Raw genomic sequence first — 17774 nt, 5'->3', positions numbered from 1 at the left:
TCGGGCAGGCACAGCACTGCTCGGCTCCGCGCAGCTGCGGGCGGGCACTGCACCGCTCGGCTCCGCTCAGCTCAGCCGCGGGCGGGCACAGCTCAACCGCGGGCGGGCACAGCGCCGCTCGGCTCCGCTCAGCTCAGCCGCGGGCGGGCACAGCGCCGCTCGGCTCCTCGCAGCTGCGGGCGGCCACTGCACCGCTCGGCCCCGCTCAGCTCAGCCGCGGGCGGGCACAGCTCAGCCGCGGGCGGGCACTGCACCGCTCGGCTCCGCTCAGCTCAGCCGCGGGCGGGCACAGCTCAGCCGCGGGCGGGCACTGCACCGCTCGGCTCCGCGCAGCTCAGCCGCGGGCGGGCACAGCGCCGCTCGGCTCCGCTCAGCTCAGCCGCGGGCGGGCACAGCTCAGCCGCGGGCGGGCACAGCGCCGCTCGGCTCCGCTCAGCTCAGCCGCGGGCGGGCACAGCTCAGCCGCGGGCGGGCACTGCACCGCTCGGCTCCGCTCAGCTCAGCCGCGGGCGGGCACTGCACCGCTCGGCTCCGCGCAGCTCAGCCGCGGGCGGGCACAGCTCAGCCGCGGGCGGGCACAGCACCGCTCGGCTCCGCTCAGCTCAGCCGCGGGCGGGCACTGCACCGCTCGGCTCCGCGCAGCTCAGCCGCGGGCGGGCACAGCTCAGCCGCGGGCGGGCACAGCGCCGCTCGGCTCCGCTCAGCTCAGCCGCGGGCGGCCACAGCACTGCTCGGCTCCGCGCAGCCGCGGGCGGGCGGGGCCCGGGCGGGCACAGCGAGGCCGCGCAGCCGCCGCCGCTTTCCCTCGGCCTCTTCCTGTGCGTGCGGAGATCATGGTGGGTGTCGTCCGTGCTGCGGCTCGTCTCGCCTGCGCGAACGTATTGCTTTCTAGCGCGTGGCTGTATTCACCTTGGAGGAACGCGAGTCGCAGTGGGGCCGCTCGGGGGACGGGGCTGGCACTCGCCTCTGCAGCGGCCCCGGGAGCGAGCGGGCTGGGCCGGGCCGGGCCTGGCCTCTCGGGGCCGTGGGGGCGCGGGGCGGCACGGCCGGGCCCGGGGAAGGGCTCCTGCGTCCGGCACTTGAGGTTATTCTTGTCGAGGTGGTGTTATTTTTTAGCTTTATTGCAAGGTTTGGTTTGCAGCCTTCCCCGGGGAAGGGTTTAGCCGTGCTGAGCAGTGATGGCGTGAGATTCGCAACCTGACCTGGGCTCAGAATAGTTAAAGAGATGTTTGGTTTTTTTCCCCAGATTCATAGTCACCGGTGTTGGCTATATTGTACCAAGTTGCTAAAACGTTTTGACATAACTTTGCGACTGACTTCTTGGTGGTTTTGACAGGGGACACCGCAAAAGGATGTTATAATAAAACCGGATGCCCCAAGCACATTACTTTCAGAAAAACATGCGGATTATATAGCTTCATATGGAACAAAGAAAGATGATTATGTAGGTATCAGTTTGTTACAGTATAGCTGTGGTTTTGTTAACAGTAATAACCTTTATTTATTGGCTCAGAGTTTAAGGTTAGATGTATGTTGACAAGCTAATTGTTTTTTACCCTGCAATCCAAAATATAAAATAAAGGTGCCTTTAATTTCTCAAGGTCTGTGATGAGTCTTGGCATGTATTATCAGACTATAAATTTGAAGATTATCATTTTAGCTCTAGAATTACTCTGAGACCTGAGAAACAAGCTACTAGTTTCTTCATCCACTAGAATGCACAAATAGAGTTGCATTTGCATGTTACTTTTTTGATGGGACAACTTATATCAATTTTATAGTCATAAGTGGTCGGATGTAGCCCACAACAATGGGATTCCACTTCCAGAACGTGAAAATTGTCAGTAACGGCTTATGTGAAGAAAAGTTGCAGTTACCTTTACTGTTCATAAAAGCACACCAAGCACTGCTGCTTTCGACTGTACTGCATGTAAAAAATAATGTTTATGTAGTGTAGGTGAGGTAATCAGTGTAAGAGAATTTATTATAAAACTTCACTTGCTAATGCAGCTTCAAATCATGAGAGCCTAGCACTTGGAAATAATAGACTTGTTATTTTTTGAGACTAGTTGGGGTGGCAATTTGAGGGCTTCTTTGAATGCCAAGATAATAGATGATCTGAAGTGAATTAGCACACTTGTTTGTGCCTAATTTGACATTGAGCTTGATGCTTTGAAGTAGAAAAATACAGGGAGGAAGGGAGTGCAGTCTGTGTTGATATCTACATATCAACAAGCACTTTCCTGAATGTATAAGTGTATATATACACACATGTATGATGTATAGAATATCTGTGAGTGGCTGGTGCGTAGTTGCTAAATGGATGGAAGATGGTTGACTTAACTAGAAGCTGTTTGTGAAAGTTAACTAATATATTTTCATTGCGCTATATAGATGGTGTGCTTATCTGATCAAGAACTAAAATAATGCACTGTTTAGGAATACTGTATGTCAGAATATTTGAGGATGAGTGGTGTGTACTGGGGATTGACAGCAATGGATCTCATGGGGCAGCTGCACCGAATGAACAAAGAAGAAATTCTGTCATTCATCAAATCGTGTCAACATGAATGTGGTGGAATAAGTGCCAGCATAGGTCATGATCCTCATCTTCTGTATACCCTCAGTGCTGTGCAGGTAAGTGTAGCTGGGTAATTTTAGAAAAAAATTGTTTGTGATTAAGATTTTGATGGTTGCAGATTTATGAACTAATTACCGTTGGAAGTCCATGGCAAAAATTATTTCAGTGTCTTATTAAAAAAACCCCAAAAACCTAGTGGACAGAACTGTAGGATTTAGCTGTATCACTTTCTAAAAATTGTTGTATTTGGGAATGTTTTACTTTTAACTCATGAAGTCAGATAGGGCTCAGAATCAGTATTGCCGTTTTTACATGAAATTGCATCATACAGATTTGCTGGTTTAAATCAATGCTGATTTGGAAAATTGTATTCCCTACTATAACCTTTCTTTTTCTTCCAGAATATATTCACTGTACAGTTGGTGCAGTCGTTATTTAAGAAGTAATGTATAATCATAATTTAAGAAAAGAAAAATTTTTGTCTTAAATGATTACTTCTATTGGTTCTATTAGTTATATTTTAAAAATGTAAATGTAAATAAAAAATAATAATTTGAAACTAGTAACTGTTGACAAGTTTGTACTGTAAGTGGAATTAGTAACTAGCATCTTAACGTACACATATCCAAGTAGCCACAGTGCAAAACTACAAATTGGTACATCTAAGGTGTCATTGTCCCATTACAATATTGACCATAATCAAATCTCTGTTCTGCATATTGCTAACATAAAACAAATAAACCTGGTTATGCTTTTGAAAGGAGACCTCAATACTGGAAAGCAACAAAGCATGAAGGAGTTCTGTTTGAATTGTTTATATCTCTATTTGAGAATGTCCTAAAGTTTTTAGACAGAGATAATTTACAGTGCAGAGATTAACTACAACAGTGGAAAAAAAAAACCTTACCAAACAATATTCAGAGTTAATTAAATCAAGACTTTTATAAATCCTTTTTTTTTTTTGGTTAAGAAATAGACTTTAAAGATTCTTGCTTCTCTCAGATTGTTACTGTGTCCTTTTTCTTCTCCTCTCAGATTCTGATCTTGTATGATAGTCTCCATGTAGTTGATGTAAATAAAATCGTTGAATATATACAGAGCTTGCAGAAAGAAGATGGATCATTTGCTGGAGATGAATGGGGTAACTTTTAGATCTTTTAAATGTAGTGTCTAGGTTGACTTGTCTAAGTCTGTAAACTTAAGTTTCCTTGGATGGTCTTTTTGCACATGTATTGTATGTGAACACTCTTATTTTCTGAGTCATGATAAAGAAGGACGGGACAGAATTAAGTTTCATTCCTTTCATAAATATTCTCAACTTCAGTTCCATTCTTGTACTAAGAATAGTGTTCAGTTCTTAAAGAAAAAAAAACGTATGGGCATTTTTAACTTAATAGTACTTTGATATACTAGATACAGTGTTTCATAAGGAATGTTCTATACTTGCTATTTGATGGTAGTTAGTAATTATCTATATCCATGTCAACCGTGAAAGGATTTTTCCCTGTGTGGGCGTGAGAAAAACTAGGTTTGTACTCATGAACTTCTGTTAATACTGATTTTGTTTCTGGATATAAATTCTTTATGAACAAACATGGCATTTTTAAGCTGTGGTGTAAATATTTAGTCACTCTAAAAGTATTTCTCACCATTGAAGACCTAAATTTTAAGAAAATCTACTGCATATTGCTCTTCTTCAGGTAAAATTCTGCAACTGAGATCTTAGCAGTGTATGTATGCTATTGTAAAGGTAGATGATATGCTATGTGCTAAATTGGTTCACAGTTTGCTGCGTTCTTTTTGCTGGAGCATTGTCATAAGTGTACTGATTACACAATGGATTGACATTATTTCCAAGAGGTGCAGCTGAAGGACTGGGTTCCCTGATGTAGTACAGAGCAGCAGATATTTGCCTTATGTGTTTCAGCTTGTGAATTTCTTAAGAAGATAAGTCTTGCATAAGTTTGAACAAGAAACTGAATGTTTGCAGCTCAGTTCAATTTTAAATTGTGACTTCAAGAATTAATTGCCTGGAGTTTGTGCTACAAGAGTTAAAATGGACTTGACAAGCAATCATTCTGTTATAGGCATAGGGGCTTTGTTTTTTCTTCTTGGTCCGAATATGGAAAAGAAACCTTGTAACTTTAATTAGATTTCACTAAAATCAAAAAAACGGCTTCTGCTTCTGGCTGGATTTAAGGCAGAGCAAGAGTTGTCTGATTATTTTAGCATTATTTCCATTGCTCTGCAATTATCTGTAGAGCACTACAGATAAACTAAAACGGTTACTTGTAAATTACCACTAGCTGAATTGATTTGGACATACAGCTGTCCAGCTCTACATGAGTTGTTAACTTTTATGCATAGTAAAACATACAGATCACTTAAATAGTAACGTGTATTTTCTAAATTACTTGGGAAATAATTGATAAGCTGGAAAATTAAATTGCTTGGGGTTTTTTTAGCTGATTTTTGTTTTTTGATGTAGAACCTGGGATTTTAACATTTTGTTCCATATTTTCAGTAGTGATTTAAATGTATGTTTGTTGAAAAAATAATCTTTCATTTCTTACCCCCACATTATAGGAGAAATAGATACAAGGTTCTCTTTTTGTGCTGCAGCAGCTCTTGCACTTCTGGTAAGTCCTAAACCATCACCTGCACAAGTAGGGAATTGATTGATACTGCTCTTTGGAACTGCTGAAGTTTCTGCAGAAGATCAGCTTGGTAGAATATCAAGTGCATTAGTTACTTTCTGACTTGCAGGGAAAGCTGGATGCTATTGATGTGGGAAAAGCAGTAGAATTCGTTTTGTCCTGTATGAACTTTGATGGAGGATTTGGTTGTAGACCAGGTTCTGAATCACATGCAGGACAGGTGAGTTTCTCTTTATATAGAAATATTTTAAATTAGCAAGCATCACATACCGCCTATACATGTTTCTTTGCAACATGTATCAGTTATGACAATTGATGTACGTCTTGTTTCCCAAATGCCTGATTTTAGTATCTTAGTTAAAATAAATGAACAGAAATGTAACCTAATCTGAGAAGGTGAGTCGAGACTTGAGAATTTAGTTTAGGTAGGAAAAAAGATCATAACAGAACAGCTTTTAGGATTGTATTTCAGTCTTCACGTAGTGATTTTGAAATTGTTAGCGTCAGAATTTTTAGAGAATTTTAAATGGGCGTCAGTGGAGACGGCAGACAAGATTTATCACTACTTCTGACACAGATCATAATCAAACATAAGGTCAATCATATCGTATGTTTGAGATTTATCAGCCAATGAACCCAAATAAAAATGAGACATGAATCTGCTAAACCTGTGTAATTTTTAAATACACACAAAATTTATGTCTGTAATTTTAGATCTATTGTTGCATAGGATTTCTGGCCATAACAGACCAGTTACATCAAGTAAATGTTGACTTGCTGGGTTGGTGGCTTTGTGAACGTCAGTTGCCTTCGGGAGGTCTCAACGGACGACCAGAGAAGGTATTGTGTGGCTTCTTTTCTTTGTTCAAACCTCAATAGAGATTGTTTTTTCTGAAGCTGAACTACTTCTGCAAAATGTCATGACTTCTATAAAACAGTTAGTAAACTTTTCAAAGAAGTCAGGCCTTCATCCTGATTGTTTCTTTTGTTACTAACACTTGTCATGCAGTCCTTAGATATGCTTCGTTTGAGTTCTCAGTATAGGAAAGTGCACATACTGAAGCTTGTCTTGCTGACCACTAGAACCATTATCCTGTTAAACTGGGTCTTTAATATTTTCTGACTTTGGGAATAATCTTTTCTATAGGATTTGTATAAAAATTACTGTTTTACTGGATGTAAATCCAGAGTGTCATAGTGTTGCACATCACACTAGAAATTTGTGTAACCTAGTATAATCTCTGCCAAATAGATAATCAACCAAATGATTCCCCTGCTTCCCCCCTGCCCCCAAAATACAAATAGCTGATATTAACTTCTTTGTATTTCCTCTTGAAAAAAGTGTTTTGGTTTTTCAGCCTCTTTCACAGAAGGTGAAGTCTGTAAAAATCACATTATTGCGGTCTTGTTTCTTGAAGAAGGGAAGAAGTTTGTAAAAGATACTGTCCCTTCTTGAAAAGAGACTCTGTCAAGACACTCTTAAGTGTTGTGTCTCTGCAAGAGTATTATGACAGCATGCCTGATAATGTGCAGAATTACCAGTAAAATTTGCAACATTATGTTTTAAACCAAAGCAAATATTAATCTTCTTCTCTGCTTGCCAGTTACCTGATGTATGTTATTCATGGTGGGTGCTAGCTTCTTTGAAGATGATTGGTAGGATACAGTGGATTGACAGAGAGAAACTGCGCTGCTTTATTTTGGCTTGCCAGGATGAGGAACTGGAGGATTTGCTGACAGACCAGGAGATATGGTAAGTAATATTTTTTTCTGAATAAAATACACATGGAAATTTCAACTGGAAGTTTCAGCTTTCTTTGAGTGTAACTCAACTCATGGTCCAGGTGGGTTTTGCAAAGGCTGCAGTTTACTCTGAAGGAAGAACAGGGCAGAATTGCCATTGAAGGCATACTTGGGGAGCACATTCTTTACAATGGCTTGTATCCCCCAAGGAAGTCAGTTGCCATTCCATACAAAATCTGGTTCGGTTCGCATAACACATACAACACAAACCATTTCTCACAAGACCCTTTGGAAGTTCTATGTAAAAACACTCTTTGGTTGTGGGTTTTCTGGTGTGTTTGTGGGGTTTTGGGGTGTAATATTTTGTTTTGTGAAAAGATCTGCAACCTAAATTCTGGTAAGTAGGTTAAAAAGTCTTCAACTCTCTTGGTGGTTTTGTCTCATCTAAAGAAATAATGAGTTTTTATTAAGAATCCCTACACAGTAACTTACTTTGCTAGCCCAGCCACTCAATAAGTCTTGTAGCTGGTGTTTGTCTGGCAGAGGGAGGAAGAAGCTTTTGTGATAACATCGTCAAGAGGCTGGTGGTATGGACTTTTTGCTCATTGAGAGAGCAGTTATGATTTAGCCGGTCTGTTTTCTCTGGTTTCAAGAAGGAAGTAATTGATATTGTCCCAGTGAAATGGCAAATAAAGTTTGTATCTTCCAAGAGTGCTGGGCAGATAAAATAAAGAGTATTATGAGACTTCACTGCAGTTCCTATCAAACACTTGGCGTATTTGTTAATGGTCTGGAGAGGTATTAACTGTTTTTGTTGCAGCTGCCCATGTCTGCTCCCTTACCCACAAATGCATTAAAAAATAAAGTAACTTCTGTTTTTTTGCAAGCAGCTACTTTATTCCCACTTTGAGAAGAAATCTAATAACTCTGACCTGTCATTTGGAAAGTGTTTTTGTGTTCTTAAAATAGGAAGAGTTTTGTATTTCTAAGGAGCTTATAGGAAGACCTTTTCCCTTTTCAGAATTCTTCAAGAAAAGCCCAGAACTTGAACTCTAAATGTTTTTCTAGCTTTGAGTATTGAAATATTTGTGTTTTTTTTGAAAGAGCAGCTCTGCAGAGGCTCTTCTCTATATCTAAGGAGAGCACCTTTGTGAGAATTTTTCTATGTTATATTAGCAGTCATTTAATATTATTTTTACCTGTCTTTGCTGAAGTGTAGAAATTTCTACTCGCTGTAGAAATGTTGATGCTCATGTTTTTGATTTATTCCCGCAGAAACTCATTCCTAACATTCCTTGTTTTGGGGGATTTTGTGTTTGGGTTGTTTTCATTTGTTTGTTTTGTTGGGGGGAGAGGGGGTGGTGGTCATGTGGTTTTAGAAGTAGAAGCTTGGGGCGATTTTGTTTTTATTTATAGTTCTGGGAGGTTTTCTAGCAAAATAGGTTACTGCTTCCCTCTCAAGGTTTTACAGCATGGCTCTGTATTTGGAGACCATTAAAGAGCATTATGATGTTTTTGAAGAACAAATGGGGAATTTATGGAAGTGGTACCTGTAGATCAACCAGTTTACTTTAAAATGCTAATTATCTTTGTGTCTACTACACTGAGATATTGAATACTAATAGACAAATGTGAGTGCTTTCTATCTAACTCAGAGTTGGAAATCATCTTAGCAGCAGATAACTGACAAGCATTCCTGAGTAAATCATAGTATTGTAAATGCATGCTATGGAAATTGTCTTGCCTGTCAACACATGTTAGCACAAATGAAAGTTTATTCAGTTGTATTGTCTTCCCCAGCCATAGAGATTTTCGGTTTTCTTGGTGGCAAACAAAAGTTTTATTCCACACAAGTGAAAAACCGATTGATTTTGGAAACAGATGCAAGCTTTCTTTTTTCTCCCAGGTGGATCCATTTCACACCTTATTTGGTATTGCTGGACTATCTTTATTAGGAGAAGAACAAATTAAGGCTGTCAATCCTGTCTTTTGTATGCCAGAAGATGTCCTTCGAAGAATAAATGTACAGCCTGAGCTTGTAAGCTGAGCCTTGTAGAGACAAAATGTTTGTATGACCAGTTGCTTTGGTTTTACTGATTTATAATCTCATCTGTGAAACTGTTAGCATATTCTGCCTTCAGATGTGTTTACATCATGGAAGTAAAGCAATAGCTTTGCTGTGGACTTTATCACTTTATAAATTGTATCAGAACAGGCTGGTTCTCATAATCTGAGTGTAACGTTCTTTGGTTGTATTCCAAGATTTCAATTCTGGATCTAAAGTTATGGGCCTTGGCTTTTTTTTTTTTAAATATAATATTCAAATCAAAGCTTGACTCTGAATGCTTAACTTTTCTATTCCTGTAATATCAACCATGCTAGCGCTGGTCTTCATACAGGCCTCTTTTGATGGTGGATCATGCAAAGCACTTAAAAAAAACCAAAACAAAACACAATCCTACCTAAGCCATGCACTTAATACCACACATCTATGTATTTGATTCTTCCTGTTCACATTTGCCATCACACTTCTGTACTGAGAAACAGCTGCTTTTTCTCACAGTAATTGATACCAGTAAAACCAAGCCATATAGTACCAGTAATTATGGTTCTTTTAAATATATAAATGTCTTCATTTATTGATGTGTCCCTTATACAAAATTCCACTGATACTCGAAATACAGCATAGCTTGACTATGTATAGTGAAACTTGCAACATTAAACATTCCAGAGGTCTCTGTTGGACAGTGACTTGTAATTAAACATAAAGTTGATTCTAAATTTGTTCCTGGATTGAAACCCTGCTTTTGTAGCTTTTAAGACAGTAATTGTCAACACTTGATCATGGTGTAATTGAAAATAAAACAAGCTGTGGAAATTACTTGTTCTCTGAAGGGTGAAATCCTAGTGCTAAGATTGCCTCTTAATTTACATTCCACACATCCTAGCTGAGACTGAATGATATTCCACTTGTAATATACAGTAAAAGGTAATTATGAAGGGGAGGAAGTCTTTGATAATCTCTGTACTTATGCTTAAGTAAAGGCCTAAAGTTGTTTCACGTGTACTTCACTCAGCAGAGATAGCCACCCAAAATTTGGCCTGCACAGTTTTCATACTAGCAGAACTATATATTAATATGTAGTAATTTAAAATAAAAACCCAAACTCACTGAATAGAAAATTTGTTTAGGCTACAACATTGGGAATTAATGTAATAATAGTAAAGACTACTCTAGCCATGACCGGCTTTTGAGCAACCTTCAGCCACAGTAACAAAAGTGCCTTTCAGCACTTCAGAAGTAAAGTCTTTATCTTGAGTACAGCAAAACAGCCCAAAGTCCAGTTTGTATCATTCTTGTAATTCTGCAGGAAAAGAATGCCTGAAGCAGGAGAGGGCTATAAAGCTATACATTTCCTAACACCTGAAAGGACCAAGAACCAACCTTAAAGGGGCCTATTCCTTCTCCCAAATTTCATATCCCCCCTCACACTTCCACCACCATCCTGAAAAGCATAGTCTCTTCCTGCTTCTGTCAACTCTAAAATCCCACATGACTGTTGTACCACAACTACAGACCTTACATCAACTTTCTTCTACCAAAACATTAAATTATCAGAACTCTTGACAGATCTTGAATGTGATTGGCTACGCTCTGTCTGGTGTAGCCTTGCCAGCATCTCCTGATTCTGAATTCTAGGTCAAGGCATCCTTCACAATGTCCCAAAACATGTACCCCAACTCCATTCAGTGCATCTCATGCAGAATTTTCAAAGAAAAAAAATCAAACCCACAATATAGCCTCAAACTTTTGAGCAAACCTTGAAGCAAACCTTCCTTCAGAATAACCAGAGAGATCTGGGTCTCTTGCAGTGGTAACTTTGTTCAGAAATAGCTCAGCATTTGAATTATGCCAATGGAGGTAAGAGGAATGGCACAGTGGGCCATGTGGAATAGGTGAATGCTTATGGGCGTAGTGGACATCAGGTCTCTTTGGTTTTTTGGGTGCCACAGGAAATGCTGTGCAACACATGAGTGAAGTATTGTCCACTACTGAGGACTGCCTTTGTGGAAGAGGTCAGTGTTGGCTGGCATGACCTCCAGCCCTGTGTTTTTGCTAATGATGAAGAAGCACCTACCTGCTGGTGGCAACAGCGTGCCAGTTAAATCGATGTTGTCCTTCTTGAGCAGGGATTCTGACGCGCAGCCCTCTGAAATTGAGGGGCCAGTGGTCTGGGGGTGTAAAGTGGAGAGGCTGCAGAGTGGGACGGGCGAGGTGCTTAAATCAGTGCAGTGGTGAGGGGCGTTCAGGATCAGTCATGTTTTGGTTCTGGTAACAGGTGTGGGACTCATTCCACGTGAGGAGAGAATGTGCATGTGCACGGCAGTTCTTGCCCGTGTTCGGCCTCGTCCGGCGGCATCTTTCCAGATACAGAGTTGTTTTTTCTGCGTGTGGTAGTCTCGCACATTGCGGTCACGTCACGTTACGTGCAGCCCGTGTGCGCTCGGGGTGGGTCTGCACAAGCCCAGGGCCCTCCCGGTACCGCGGCCCCGCTGGGCCCCGCCCCACCGCGCCTCACGCCACTACGGGCCAGGCCGGCCGCGCCAGCCGCCCGCCCGCCGCTGTCGGCCCGGCATCCCGCGCCGCCCCCGCACGGCACGGCCCGCTGCGCCACGTCCCAGGCACGGGCCCGGCCGAGGCCGGGACGCTTCCGCGGGGCGGGGCTGTGTAGGGGGCGGGGGCTCCTCGTCTGCCGCCTTTCCGTGGCAAAAGTGGCCCTTGGGCTCGGGAGCGCTTCCGGGGCAGCGTGGTCGCCGTCATCCTCACCATCACCCTCACCGGCATCGTCGTGATCACCGTTATCATGACAACGCTCCGCGCCTTCACCTGCGACGACCTCTTCCGATTCAACAACATGTGAGCGCCGGCTGTCCCCCCTCCCTGCCCCCGAGCCCCTGCGCGCTTCCCCGCCCCGCGGGATCCTCGGGGCGGCCCGCCGGCCGGGCGGGCCAGAGCCCGGGCCCAAGGTGATCGCCGCGCTCTCTTCCTCCACAGCAATCTGGACCCGCTGACCGAGACCGTATCCTTCCCGCCGGGGCAGGGGCGCGGGGTCGGGCGCGGGCGGCGCAGCCGCGGCGGCCGCAGTTGCTCCTTAACCCATCGCGCAGTACGGGATTCCTTTCTACTTGCAGTACCTCGCCCACTGGCCCGAGTATTTCATCGTCGCCGAGGCGCCCGGCGGGGAGCTGATGGGTTACAGTGAGTGCCGGGTGTTCCGGCGGTAACGTCTCCCTTCGTTGCCTATCTCGGGGATTATAACGCGGGAGCTTTTCTTACTCTTCGCGTTTACCAAATGTCCAACATGGAAAAGGAACGTTGCGTTGCATCTTCCCGTTTCTTAAATGTCCTAGGGTATAATGCAGGATTCATGGCTGTAGCTTCCAGTTTGTGTTCCTAGTGCTACGGGGAGCCTTAGCTGTGGTAACATCCACCCTTATTCGGTGAATGGGTATTTCGCTAATCTGAAATTAAGTCCCTACACTCCCTACACACAGTGAGTAAAAGTGCTGGGCTTGTGTTTTGCATTTCCCTGTAAGGGAAAGCTCTGGGCCTGGATGTAATTTGCTAATTTGTTGTGGAATATTTGTGTTTTTCAGAAATCATGCCAAAGAGAGCTGGCAGGAGGCAGGGTGGAGCAGAGTAATGGTTTTTGCAGGGGCCCAGGAAATAAAAGTATTTGACATGCTAAAGCTGAAAAAGTGTGTGCCGTATAGAACATTTCTCTGTACCTACCACACTTGTTGCTTATTGGCAATGACTGTGATATCTATATCTCTATAAGTATATCTAAAAGATATACTGGAAGTGTGAATGTTTATTAATAAACTTACATTGGATTGGCCCAGTGTAGAGAGGAGAGAAACTAGAAAAAAACTACCATCCCTATCTCCACTTTTTTTTTTTTTTTTTTTTTCTTTTTTTCCACCTTGAACACGTCGTGTTTGTAGGGCCTTAGCTTTCTATTGCCAGATTGGTAAAGCTTCCTAAGCTCTATTCCCCCATAATCTCCAAAAGTCTCAAATAGTTGCTGGAACAGTAGTTTTGGGTTTCTAACCCTCTGTTCCTCCTCTATTTTAGTCAGAGATTAAATTTTGGTTCAGTAAAAGATTTGTGAGAATTGCTTAGAATTTGCATTTAGAAGTCACCTCAAGCAAGGGATTTGCAAAATTCTTGGGTGTTTGTTTACACTAGTCAAGAAACTGCTGTAATATTTGATCAAAATGACGTTTTTAGTGGCTGCTGAATCATAGACTGAAAAGGTAGACATCCCTGTTTTAGTCTCTACAACAACCATTGTAATGTGTGTTTATCCATGGTTTACTCCTCTTATGAAGTTGTCTGGCTACAGGCACTGCATTACTCCAGAGGTGCTGCTGTGCTGATGCTCTGTATGTTCACAGTTATGGGCAAAGCTGAAGGCTCTGTGGCTAGGGAAGAATGGCATGGACATGTTACTGCTCTGTCTGTTGCACCAGAGTTTCGACGGCTGGGTTTGGCTGCTAAATTGATGGAGCTCCTGGAAGAAATTTCAGAAAAGTGAGTAGTATGTCTATCTTTAAATTTATCTTTTAAAGTAATATTTTAAAGTAGTATTTCTACAGACACCTGTCCCTGGTTTATGTGGTAGAACTTTGCTTTACGTGGTGTTTTGATTTTCTAAAATTCCTCATAGTTGGAGAAAAAGAGTTATGAAAGTTGCTTAGCAGTTTAAAATCTCAGGGTTTCTGTGAAAGTTAACATGCCAGAGTGAGAAGGACATAGCCTGAATTCCAGTAGAGATACTGTATAAAAGAACATTTCTTGACAGGAAAAGAGCTTTCTGAAATGTCAGCACTGTTTCCTGTACGGCCTCCAACATACTTGTTCAGTAACTGTGGGCTTTGTGCAATGCCCTCAGACACTATCCTGAAAAAATGTTGTACTGCAGACAGTATCTTAGTTTACTTGCCATCCCGTGCTTGATTACTTGTACCTGAGAAAATTTAATTTAGTGTCAGATGAACCCACTGGGAAATGTCCTTAACTGATTTTGGTAGAGCAACTCCACTTTGGTTGGGGAAATTGGAGAATAGTATGATGTATTGAAAAATTTGCCTTGTGAAATTAAGGGTCTATCATCTCTTGTTAGGCAACTGAATTTTGTGACTGATTGCACTCATTCTAATCCAAGCAATCTAAAATGTGAATACTTTTTAAATCATATCTCATGGATTTATGCCAGTGGGAGCATTTAGCATGTCCTGTTCTTTCTCTTCAAACTTCCGAATCCACCGATTGGTGTAGAAGGGCTGTGTGACAAAAATAAAATGAAATCCGTGTCTGTATTTGAATTTTCCATTGGTAAAGGAGTGTATCTGTTATTACATTATGATACATTACATGAAAGATGTTTGATTAGCATACTGCATTAGACTTGCTTTGGTTTCATTACAATTTATGGGTTGTTACTTAGAAATACATTTACCTTCTATTCCTTAATGTGGTTTTGTTTGTTTGTTTTTTTCCTCCCCTCATAAAGAAAGGGTGGATTTTTTGTCGATCTCTTTGTGAGAGTATCAAATCAGGTTGCTGTAAATATGTATAAGCAACTAGGCTACAGTGTGTACCGGACAGTCTTAGAGTACTACTCAGCTAGCAGTGGGGAGCCAGATGAAGATGCTTATGGTAAGTTCGTGTTCAGTCTCAAATTGAATGGAACGATTCTCATGTTGTGGGTTCCTGGGCTTATTATTATTATACAATTATTATTTTTTTGGCTTATGAAACAGTTTCAGATTGTTGCAGATTAATGAGATTTATGTATCTTCCTTTAGATAACTTTTCTTACTTAAGATTATATCAGTCACAAAACTTAATCTTGTCATTTACACATTTTTTACCATCTCTGGCAAAATCAACTGCAGAACAAGAATAAACAAGAAGGAATGTCAGTACTTTCTTCCTTTCATCCCATAACAGGGACTGTTTTTCTCACATGTCTGCCTATAAATTAACAATTGGCAGTGTTCAACAATGACAGAGAATTGGGTGACATTTTCAATTTAAAAGGGAAGGAACGTGGAAATTCAAGCATGTTAATTATGTAAACGAAAGTGAGCAATCAGGTGCATCCTCTTTCTAGATCCTTTTTAAAATTATCCTCCCAAAGGCTTACATGGCCAGGCTGTGTATAATTTCTGTTCTTGCACTATTTATTTGTTATGTAGGAGTACCATGGAATACAAGGGCTAGGATAGACACCTACCATTGCTGCAAATATAAATCATATATTTGTCCCTTTAGCCTGTCATTTTCTTTCCGTTCAGCTGAGTTTCATGCAGTGTTTTATATCAGTTAATATCATTGCCATTGAGCAACACTACGGACACTAGTGTGTCCTGAGGAGAGCAGTCAAGATGGTGAGAGGTCTTGAGGGCAGGATTTAGGAGGAGCAGCTGATGTCCATGAGTTTGTTACACTTGGAGAAGAGGAAGCTGAGACACGTCCTCGTCACAGTGTGTAGAGGACAGCAGAGGGGAGTGTTGGTCTCCTCTCTCCGGTGACCAGTGACAGGACAGGAGGAGATGGAGCAAAGCTGTGTCAGGGAATGTTCAAACTGGACGTTAGAAGGCTCTTCGCTGAGAGAGTGGTAACTGCAATGGTCTCTCCAGGGAAAGGGTCATGACACCAAGCCCATCAGATTTCAAGGAATATCTGCACAATGCTCCTGATCATACAGTATAGTTTTAGGTAGTACTATGTGGAGCAGAGAGTTGGATCCTTATGGGCCCCTTCCAACTTGAGGTAGTCTCATGATTCTAGGAAATTTTCTTGATTAAAAATTATGTTATTTTAATGGAGAATTTACCTAACATGACCTTTTACAATGACTGCATTACTATTACAACATTTTTTTCCTTTTGCTATAGATATGAGAAAAGCTCTTTCCAGAGATACAGAGAAGAAATCAGTTATACCTCTGCCTCATCCTGTGAGGCCAGAAGACATCGAGTAACCTTAAGCTGCGGTTCTCATGCAGTTTACTAAGTGTCAGGTTCCACCTCCTATAACCCCCAACAACTCATGGATAAGAAATTTTAGGCAGGATTTTTTTCCCATAAAATACTAAAAAGCAGTGTTGAGAAGCTGACTAACACTGCTTCTATTGGTAATGGCTGTATACTGCCACACTTTGTTATTTTAACTTTCACATAGTGGAGATTTGGAGGTTATTAAAATGGAATTACCTCCTGTATGGTCTTTTCTTGATTTTCTTTGAAACCAAAATACCTGAATTCAGTAATAGTAAAAACTTTTCAAATGCATCTCTGTATGACCACTGAAGATGCTGTACAATACCCAAGAAACTTAGCACCACTGGAGCCCTAAGCGGGTCGCCTGGGACCGGTGCCACATTCCCCTCGGTCCCAGCAGCTCCGGCTGGGTCAGGTAGTGGGAAGCTGCTGCCCAGCTGGCCACAGGACTCATGGCACAGGTTTGGGGGAGCCAGGGATGGAGAAGCAGCAGGCCACTACTTCCATCTGGCACAAGATGGATGTGTCTCCCAGACAGGGCTCCTCTGCAAAACACATCCCAGGGATGGGAACACATTGGTGGGCACTGGGATGCCCTGACAGGATGGGCACAGATAAAGCTCTCATCTCAGCTCCTCAGTGATGGGCTGTTCTGAACATGCACCTAAGGTCTGTCACCTCAGACAGATCCCACCAACACCCCAGAAACACTCCAAGAAACCAGCTGGCACGTGGGAATGTCAGCATGTTGTGTTTGTGGAGGGAACAATTCACAGTGCTAACCTCTCAGAGCTCCCACACACTCACCCAGGTGTGTCCTACCCACCCCGAATCCCTTTCTTTTTAGCCTGATGACATCACACAACAGCAGTGTTAAAGCCAAGGGAATCTTCCCTCACAGAAATTAAATCCCAAGCAATATCCCTTGGAGATGCCTTAAAATAGAAGTTCAAAATCTGACACAGTTTAGTTTGGATTAAGTTTAGAGTGTTTCAGGAACCCAACCAGAACTACAGAACTGATGGAAAGTTTTAACAGGGATGTAAGACCTAAGGTGCCCTGAAGGTGGGTATGTGCATCTCTTTCCTCAGGGAAAAGAATCTCTGGAGGCCACTCCTCAGGCTCTGAAATTAAATCAGCTTTCTGAACTGGGAGTGCATCTGGCTACCATCTTCTGCATAAAAATATACACTGGAGCCCGACCTCAGAGTGGGTGAAAATCAGCTGCATTCCAGGGATCTTGGTCAAGTCCCCCTCAAGGACATCAGTGAGGCTGGATAACGATGGGGGGGGGAGGCTCCCTTCTATTCGTTTTGCTGTGCTAAACGCTTCTCACTTATCCCTTCTCCCAATGCCAGGAAACAGATGAAGCTTGAAGGAATTTGGATGTGTAAAAACAAGCTGAGAAGAGGTTCAGCGATCAGTGTGTTCACTGGCAGCACAAGCTGAGCCAGACCAAAGCTGGAGCACCCAAAAAAATATTCCCCCAAAAAATCCCCAAAAATTACCAAAAATATCCCAAAAAAAAACCTCCCCAAAATCACCTGCAGCTGGCAGCCAAAGTGAGAAAAAAACCAAAAAACTACCTAAAAAAACAGCCAAAACCACCCCAAAAATATCCCAAAAAAAAAAACTCCCCAAAATCACCTGCAGCTGGCAGCCAAAGAGAAAAAAACCAAAAAACTACCTAAAAAAACAGCCAAAAACACCCCAAAAAT

General features: G+C 42.4%; 2 protein-coding genes and 1 non-coding gene across 3 annotated transcripts; all 3 read left to right on the top strand.

Annotated features, from left to right (window-relative positions):
- The first annotated feature begins 530 nt into the window (after positions 1-530).
- RABGGTB (Rab geranylgeranyltransferase subunit beta) lies at positions 531-9862 on the top strand. Its single transcript, XM_056497648.1, is given in 10 exon segments — positions 531-836; positions 1337-1444; positions 2440-2637; positions 3617-3722; positions 5168-5220; positions 5348-5458; positions 5953-6078; positions 6843-6954; positions 6957-6991; positions 8888-9862. Coding segments are annotated over 10 exon segments (993 nt in total). The 5' UTR covers positions 531-833; the 3' UTR covers positions 9029-9862.
- On the top strand, positions 1601-1683 carry LOC130256524 (small nucleolar RNA SNORD45). The gene has a single exon (XR_008841139.1). It is a non-coding gene; the product is annotated as a small nucleolar RNA SNORD45 (small nucleolar RNA).
- Positions 9863-11630: 1768 nt separating the features above from the next.
- On the top strand, positions 11631-16275 carry NAA20 (N-alpha-acetyltransferase 20, NatB catalytic subunit). The gene is made up of 6 exons (XM_056497649.1): positions 11631-11899; positions 12038-12062; positions 12151-12241; positions 13444-13579; positions 14562-14707; positions 15952-16275. Exons 1-6 carry the CDS (start codon positions 11847-11849, stop codon positions 16035-16037), a joined length of 537 nt encoding a protein of 178 aa, XP_056353624.1. The 5' UTR covers positions 11631-11846; the 3' UTR covers positions 16038-16275.
- The last annotated feature ends 1499 nt before the right edge of the window (positions 16276-17774 follow it).

This window comes from Oenanthe melanoleuca, chromosome 8, assembly GCF_029582105.1.
Source record: "Oenanthe melanoleuca isolate GR-GAL-2019-014 chromosome 8, OMel1.0, whole genome shotgun sequence".
Classification (NCBI taxonomy): domain Eukaryota; kingdom Metazoa; phylum Chordata; class Aves; order Passeriformes; family Muscicapidae; genus Oenanthe; species Oenanthe melanoleuca.
The sequence above is the reverse complement of the archived record's forward strand: the minus strand, read 5'-3'. Positions and strand labels throughout refer to the sequence as shown.

Coding starts and splice junctions, on each gene's coding strand:
- NAA20 (XM_056497649.1), top strand. CDS start 11,847: ATGACAACGCTCCGCGCCTTCACCTGCGACGACCTCTTCCGATTCAAC. Junction 12,063..12,150: donor TGGACCCGCTGACCGAGACC/GTATCCTTCCCG, acceptor CCCATCGCGCAG/TACGGGATTCCTTTCTACTT. Junction 12,242..13,443: donor CGGGGAGCTGATGGGTTACA/GTGAGTGCCGGG, acceptor GTATGTTCACAG/TTATGGGCAAAGCTGAAGGC.